The sequence below is a fragment of the Armigeres subalbatus genome, chromosome 1 (genome assembly GCF_024139115.2).
Source record: "Armigeres subalbatus isolate Guangzhou_Male chromosome 1, GZ_Asu_2, whole genome shotgun sequence".
In the NCBI taxonomy this organism is placed as follows: Eukaryota; Metazoa; Arthropoda; class Insecta; order Diptera; family Culicidae; genus Armigeres; species Armigeres subalbatus.
This window is the reverse complement of record NC_085139.1, coordinates 174,306,465-174,314,488: the sequence shown is the minus strand read 5'-3', so window position 1 is coordinate 174,314,488 and position 8,024 is coordinate 174,306,465. Positions and strand designations below refer to the sequence as shown.

General features: G+C 45.5%; 1 protein-coding gene across 1 annotated transcript; it reads left to right on the top strand.

Annotated features, from left to right (window-relative positions):
* Positions 1–6,936: 6,936 nt before the first annotated feature.
* On the top strand, positions 6,937–7,739 carry LOC134208657 (nucleoside diphosphate kinase homolog 5-like). The gene has a single exon (XM_062684424.1). It carries the CDS (start codon positions 6,978–6,980, stop codon positions 7,737–7,739), a length of 762 nt encoding a protein of 253 aa, XP_062540408.1. The 5' UTR covers positions 6,937–6,977.
* Positions 7,740–8,024: the final 285 nt, after the last annotated feature.

Below are 8,024 nucleotides of genomic sequence, written 5' to 3'. Positions count from 1 at the left end.
TGATGAAATCGCCGGAGCTAGATTCGAAACACCCAGCATAGCAATGCTTGCGGTGTATTCGAAGAAGCTGGATCACTTTTACAGCGAATACTGCAGCCATCACGAGAACATCATTGCGCTTACGCCGGAAGATCGGATGGAGGAGCAGATGGAGACCTAAGACGCGTTCGAAACACAGCACACTGAAGCTTGCGTTCTGTTGGAAGCCATCATGCAGTCTATCACTGCCACTAGTAACACGCCATTGAGTGTGATCCCACAACTACAACCTAATCCTCCAAGGATCATTGTCCAGCAGCAACCGTTGAAGGCACCAATCCCTTCCTTCGACGGAAAACCCGAAAACTGGCCACGCTTCAAGGTCATGTTTTTGGACATCATGAGGACGTCAACCGTGCCATAATATCTATGTCGTCGGCGAAGCCAAACAGCTGGACGGACTTATTGAAAATTGTACCACTCGTGTTAATCCCTGCTCTTCGTATTACCCCCTCCAAAGCGATGTTGAATAGCAGACACGAAAGACCATCACCTTGCCGTAACCCTAGGCGGGTTTCGAAGGGACTCGAGAATGCCCCTGAAACTCGATCTACGCACATCACCCGATCCATCGTCGCTTTGATCAACCGTGTCAGTTTATCCGAAAATCCGTGTTCGTGCATTAGCTGGCATAGCTGGTCCCGATCGATTGTATCATATGCGGCTTTGAAGTCGATGAATAGATGATGTGTGGGCACGTTGTATTCGCGGCATATCTGCAGTACTTGGCGAATGGCGAACACCTGGTCCGTGGTGGAGCGTTCGTCCATAAAACCCGCCTGGTACTGCCCCACGAACTCCCTTGCAATTGGTGCTAGTCGACGGCATAAAATTTGGGAGAGTACCTTGTAGGCGGCGTTCAGCAATGTGATTGCGCGGTAGTTGCTACAATCCAGCTTATCGTCCTTTTTGTAGATGGGACACACGACACCTTTCATCCAATCCTGCGGCAAAACTTCCTCCTCCCAAATCTTGGTAATGACCCAGTGCAGCGCTCTAGCCAGTGTCTCACCACCATGTTTAAACAGCTCTCCTGATAGTTGGTCAACCCCAGGGGCTTTGTTGTTCTTCAGCCGGCCAATCTCCTCCTGGATTTCCTGGAGATCCGGTGCCGGTAAAATTATGTCCGGCGCGCGTTCCTCCAGGTTCATCACCATACCGCCATCTTCGTCTGCCACATCGCCATTCAGGTGTTCTTCGTAGTGCTGCCGCCCCCTTTGGATCACCTCACGCTCGTTCGTAAGAAGGTTCCCGTTTATGTCCCGTTTATATTATGGCACGTGACTTTGAGAAGATGGAGGAAGCCTACATTAGACTGAAGAGGGAAACCAAGCGGATCGGACTAGTCATCAACACGTCGAAGACGAAGTACATGATAGGAAGAGGTTCAAGAGAAGACAATGTGAGCCCCCCACCGCGAGTTTGCATCGGTAATGACGAAATTGAGGTGGGAGAAGAATTTGTGTACTTGGGCTCACTGGTGACTCGAATAGAGTTCGCCGCCGTACCAAACTGACAATCTACAAAACGCTCATTAGACCGGTAGTCCTCTACGGCCACCAGACCTGGACGATGCTCGTGGAGGACCAACGCGCACTGGGAGTTTTCGAAAGGAAAGTGCTGCGTACCATCTATGGTGGGGTGCAGATGGCGGACGGTACGTGGAGGAGGCGAATGAACCACGAGTTGCATCAGCTGTTGGTAGAACCATCCATCGTTCACACCGCGAAAATCGGATGACTGCGGTGGGCCGGGCACGTAGCCAGAATGTCGGACAATAACCCGGTGAAAATGGTTCTCGACAACGATCCAACGGGCACAAGAAGGCGAGGTGCGCAGCGGGCTAGGTGGATCGATCAGGTGGAAGATGACTTGCGGACCCTCCATAGACTGCGTGGTTGGCGACGTGTAGCCATGGACCGAGCCGAATGGAGAAGACTCTTATATACCGCACAGGCTACTTCGGCCTGAGTCTGAATAAATGAATGAATGAGGACGTCAACCGATTCAGACGCTTCTTCTTCTTCTTCTTATTGGCATTTCATCCCCACACTGGGACAGAGCCGCCTCGCAGCTTAGTGTTCATTAAGCACTTCCACAGTTATTAACTGCGAGGTTTCTAAGCCAAGTTACCATTTTGCATTCGTATATCATGAGGCTAACACGATGATACTTTTATGCCCAGGGAAGTCGAGACAATTTCCAACCCGAAAATTGCCTAGACCGGCACCGGGAATCGAACCCAGCCACCCTCAGCATGGTCTTGCCTTGTAGCCGCGCGTCTTACCGCACGGCTAAGGAGGGCCCCATTCAGACGCTATAAAGCTCTATCATTTGGATAGGGCTCTGGTCGGCAGAGCTGCTGGAGTGATCGACTTCCGTACGCGAAGATAAGCGTGTAATCGTGGACATCCACATCAACGGTCTGCTGGGATTGCGAAAGATGAAACGAGAGAACGCCAAGGAGCTGAGAGAGCTTGTCGACGAGGTCACCTAGGAGATGCTAGGATTTTCTGAACGTTTCGTCGTCAACCTACTGGCGGCCGCTCTCGACAAGGACACGCGACTTCAGTGGGAGGCTTCCATTCCCCACAAGCAGTTGCCAACATTCAATGACACTGTAGAGTTCTTGAGGAAACGTTGCGCAGTATTGGAACGATGGGAAGAATCGCTACATAAGCCAGCATCCACAGTGAAGACATCGTTGCCCGTAAGGAGCCATGGACAACTACCGAAGAATGCAGCGAGCATCTACGCTGCCACCATTGAGGAACGCACGTGTGAACTCTGTGGAACTGGAGTCCATCCGATCTACAAGTGCGAGGCTTTCCGAGAGATGACCGTCGCTCAACGCCAAGCCAAGGTAAGAACTATTAAAGCTTGCTTCAATTGCCTTAGGGTGGGTCATCAGAGCAGTTTTCATGCGTAACATGTAAAGTCAGGTATCATACTCTTCTCCACGTCGATAACCTTGATTCTATTGATAGTTCTAATTGTGGCATCCTCACCCCTCCACTTATTAATTGCTCCGTGAATCAAACTCCTCGTCTGAATAACAGTTTGCTTATGACAGCACTCGTTAACGTGGCTGATAGTTCTGGTAAGATTATTCCCTGCCGAACATTTTTAGATTAAGGTTCTCAAGTTCATCTACCATCCAAATCGTTCGTTGATAAATTGAATTTGCCAACAACTTCAGAAAAAGCAGAAATTGTGGGAGCAAACGGAACAATGTTGACAATTAGTGTTAAATTGAAAATGTTTTCACGGTATTGCGATTATCAAGCTGAGATTGATTGCCTAGTTGCAGATGAGGTTACGGGTTCAACACCCATCTAGTTTCTTTGACACCAAATCCTGGAAGATTCCGGATTACATTTACTTGGATGATCCTTCATTCAATAATCCAGGGTCTGTGTATTTGTTGATTGGAATAGGAGTTGGATTAATTAAGGATTAATGTTGTCTGGACAAATCTCGCTTAACTTTTCAAAAGGACCTAAGTAACATTTTTTTCGTGAATTAATTTGAGTACTACAATCAAAAGCTTTCATGTTGTTCTGTTGATTGCGCTATTCAAATTAATTCATGAAAAAAATGTTACTTAGGTCCTTTTGAAAAGTTAATCGAGAAATAGTTTGATCTGACGAACTACCAACATTTCAGGAAACACGTTTAGGATGGGTTTGTGCTGGATCCGTTGAAACAGCTGTGTCACCCATTAGTTCATCGTTTGTACAATCTCATTGTGCATTCGACTCTAAGGATTGTGTAGACAAACCTGCTAGTCTAAAACATCCTGGAGATTGTAGTCCCTCGTTTTCATTGAAACCAAAATCATCGAAACGTACGCAGTCAAATCAGAAACAAATGGATGAGCGTCTGTCAGATCTTCTTCAAAATCTTCAAGGCTCCAAAGTGTCGATTGCCCCTCAAAAATAATGCCCAGACGGCTTGTCGCAAATTCCGTACTGTTTCGGGAGTTCTTCGAAGAACATGTCTGACTCAGATACACATTCTGTAGGTAATCGCACATCTTTCTGCCCGGTGGAGAATGTTCGCGCCCAAAGCGAACGTGAAGAATGTTTGTCCCAAGTTACCAAGTCCTAAGTAAATCACCCCAAAATATTTAACCGCTTTATTTTTCTTGGACAAGCCGAAACAAACAGCCTTTCTCAAGGCTTCAAGAGTTAAAGAATAATTTCTTAGTCGCTATCGTACGGACTTGGAGGCCCTTCAGCCGAAGGGCGTTGATACAGTCCACATCCCCAACAGAGCCAACTGGGTGGCTCATTCCAGGCATCCTTCAGAGGGAAGGTGCCGCTGTCGAGGTTAAGATACCGACAGTTTCCCCGCCAAGCGTCCGTGATCGGACAGATGTTATATTTGAATGCAGTGTTTGTCGTGGGGTCCACGGCTCGGAGTTTATGTTCTCCGGATCTAGGCCATGAAACTTCTTGAATACCGGCCACGTTCACTCCAACCTTCAGCAGTTCACGAGCCAGAAGGCTCACTCGCCCAGGTTCATTTAGAGTCCTGACATTCCAGGTACCGAGTTTCCAATCATAGTCGTTATTTCGTTGCCGAGTCGGTTGCCAAAAATATCGTTCTCTTTTTCTTCTATCTCCATTTTTCGTGGTATTTGAGAGGCTTTAGTAAGCTACCTTACCGGGGTCGCGTTACCAACATAGCGCTGGTGGAGCTGCCACCTTAGGTATAGCTGACGCTATACAGCATTTCGTTAATCAGCCGCTGGGCAGACGCTGTTTGAGCCGCATCTCCTGGTGAACAGACGCTCGAGGCGTACCTTCTCATTCTAGCTGATGTCAGAATGCGCTTGCGACCCGTAGACACATCAGCTTTGATCAATTCATTGACATTGTACCCAGCCTTAAGTGTCATGGACCTTGCTGGTACGCCGTAGTGGATAAAAGACAACGCTACTTCCGATATAGGCCTACGCAGCTGGTTATGCACCGCCGATCCGTTGGACATCTTTCGTGATAATGAATTTATCGCTAGTGATGTTCTGGGATGGATAATCGACTTATCGTCGATCATCACGCCCAGATGCTTGAATGCTCTCACGGACTTAACTGTGCAGGTCCCTACTTTTATCTTGACTTCCTGCAACCCATGCCGGTTATGCACCACAACGACTTCCGTCTTGTGATATGCTAACGCCAACCTCCTTGAGTTGAGCTATTCCTCGACTCTGCTAATCGCATATGAAGCTTTAAGTTCAACAAGCTGGGATGCCAATATGTCCACAATCTAATAGCTAGAAATTGAGATTTTGGTTCTCAAACATTACCATTTTGTATGAAAATCAGCGAATGTCTTATAATTATTTCCGAGGGTATACATAGTGTACCTCAATACCGGTCCGAGGATCGATTCCTATGGAATACCTGCTGACACCTAAATCGACTATTGGCCAGTATCGGTATCATACAACAAGATTCTGTTCTGAAAATAGCTTTTCAGAATCCTGCATAGATAGTCCGGAACTTGCAAGCGGTGTACACGTTAGCAATTGCTGCCCAGCTTGCGTTCAAAAGCATTTTTTACATCTAATGTAATCAATGCACAGTACCTAATACCTCTTCTATTAAAACCACGCGCTATCCTAGCCGTATCCGTTACTGATCGAATTGCTTGAGCGGTAGAACGACCTTTATGGAACCCATACTGGTTGCTTGATAAACCGCCAGCACATTCCGTGTAAACCGACAATCTATTCAGGATCACCCTTACCTACCAGTTGTGTCGAGCAGGCAGAATGGTCTGCATGCCGAAGGGTCTCCTGGGGGCTCACGAGCTAGGGCAACAGGACCAGTTTCTGCCATTTCCAACGGTCTGGAAATTTCCTTCGTTGGAGGCAATCGCATCGTTGGAGGCAACTCCTGAACATATCCGGATTACCAAGAATCACATGTTTAGGGACAAGTTTTGGGATTCCATCTGGACTTGACGCCTTGTTCGTTTTAAGTTTTCTTGCAGCGACGTTAAGCTCATCGTTAATCACTTGCGGTACCACATCAACTGACTCGTACGGTGTAACAGGGCCAATTCGATGCGTCATGCTTCAGAAACAACCCTTCGACGATCCTGGCTAACATCTCCGGGGACTTTTCAGGAGGTGTGCTATTAGTCCTAGCCATCACTACCCTGTAAGCATCCCGCCATAGAGTGTCATTAGTCATCCTACACAGCTCCTCAAAACAGGCTTTCTTATTACATTTGATCTCGTAGTTTAGAGCTCTGCTCGCTGTCTTGAAAACCTGAAGTCTTTCGATCCTTTTCACCTCGGTTCTAGCCCGTCGTGATCTTCTTTAAGCACAGAGAATTGACATGGATGAACGAACAAAATTTTGTTGAAAAAGTTTGTAAAGATTTAAATAGCAACTCAGCGAAATTTCAGCGAAGTGAACTGGCAATCCATTTGACAGCTATTTGCTGAATCACCGGCCAATCAAGGAAGTTTGCGAAAATTCAGGTTTTTCGGGCATTTACCTGATATAAAATTACATATATAAAAAAACAATCAATAATTACGAAATAAAATAAACATGAATTGTATTGGAATGACCAGAATTGCCAAACCAATCTGAAATATGCGAATTATTCATTAGATATGAAATATTTACAGGTTTCAGGATTCGTGTTACATAATAAGAGACATGAACTTAAAATGGATACTTTTCTTTCTAAAGTTTGACAGTAAATATAGTAACTCGATGGAAAGTGCTGATCGATCAGTAAAGTATGCTACATATTTTCAGTAAACTTAATAATTGCTGATTTTTTCTAGCAATGCATTTTGTTGAAATACTTTTTAGAAATTTGGTGTGTAGATCTTTCACAGCAAGCGTTGAAATGTCTTCTTCTTTTTAATTTTCACTTCTTGTGTCATTCGGGAGTTGATCAGTTTAGAAATGAAAGGCCTCGAATTTTCTCTAGCGGTCATTAAACCAGACGGCATGCAGCATAAAGATGAAATTATTCGTCGCATAACTGATGCTGGATTTGTCATAGTGCAATCCCGTTCAGTACGGCTCTCAGCAGAACAAGCGTCCGAGTTTTACCGTTCGAAGGAGTCCCAGCCGAACTATCATGCTTGGATTGTGGCGCTATCAAATGGGCCGGTACACGCAATGTGTGTTTCCAAGTCAAATGCAGTGACTGATCTGCTTATTTTGATTGGCCCCGAAAAGTATCAAGATGCTATTAAAATTGCTCCCTTATCACTGCGTGCTATGTTCGCCAATAGCCAGTACGAGATGCATAATGCAATTCATGGAAGCGAGAACAGAAGTAGCGCTCATACAGAAATAAAATTTTTCTTCCCGACCCTGTTGGAGCCTATTTTCATAGAACAAAATTTGAAAAACTATCTGTCTTCGACGGTGAATACCGTTCTATTACAAGGTCTTTACGCGATGGCGAAGGAGCGTCCAACAAGTTCAATAATGTGGTTGTCCAATTGGCTGCTAATAAACAATCCTTATAAACCAAAGTTAGCATCTGGCCAATTTGATCCATTATACGAAGATGTTACCAAATCGGAAGATAGGGCCAGAGTTCCCAATACTGTTGCACGTGACCACGTTGGTGCACAGTCTCGATGTGATTGTAGTGATTATGAGGAAGAAGGTTTTTGTTCGTGTTCGTTTCCGATCATAAATAAAGCGCAATAAATAATATTGTACATAATTTACAAAAAAACAGTTTTATTCAGTGGGAAATTATATCGCAGTTCAATATGGGCGATTTAAATCTGAAAATCAACAAAGCCTCTGGGGTTGGCGCGGACTTTGATTTTCGAACGACTCCTTACTTGTTCGATGGCTACTGCAAACTAGCAACCCTATAACCAGAGACCGGCGGAGTGAAAAACTGTCGAAATGGCAACGTATGAAAATGCATGAAATCGTGAAAACAATACTGGCAGCACTTGAACTTTTTGCTTGCTTCTTATGGAT

Coding starts and splice junctions, on each gene's coding strand:
- LOC134208657 (XM_062684424.1), top strand. CDS start 6,978: ATGAAAGGCCTCGAATTTTCTCTAGCGGTCATTAAACCAGACGGCATG.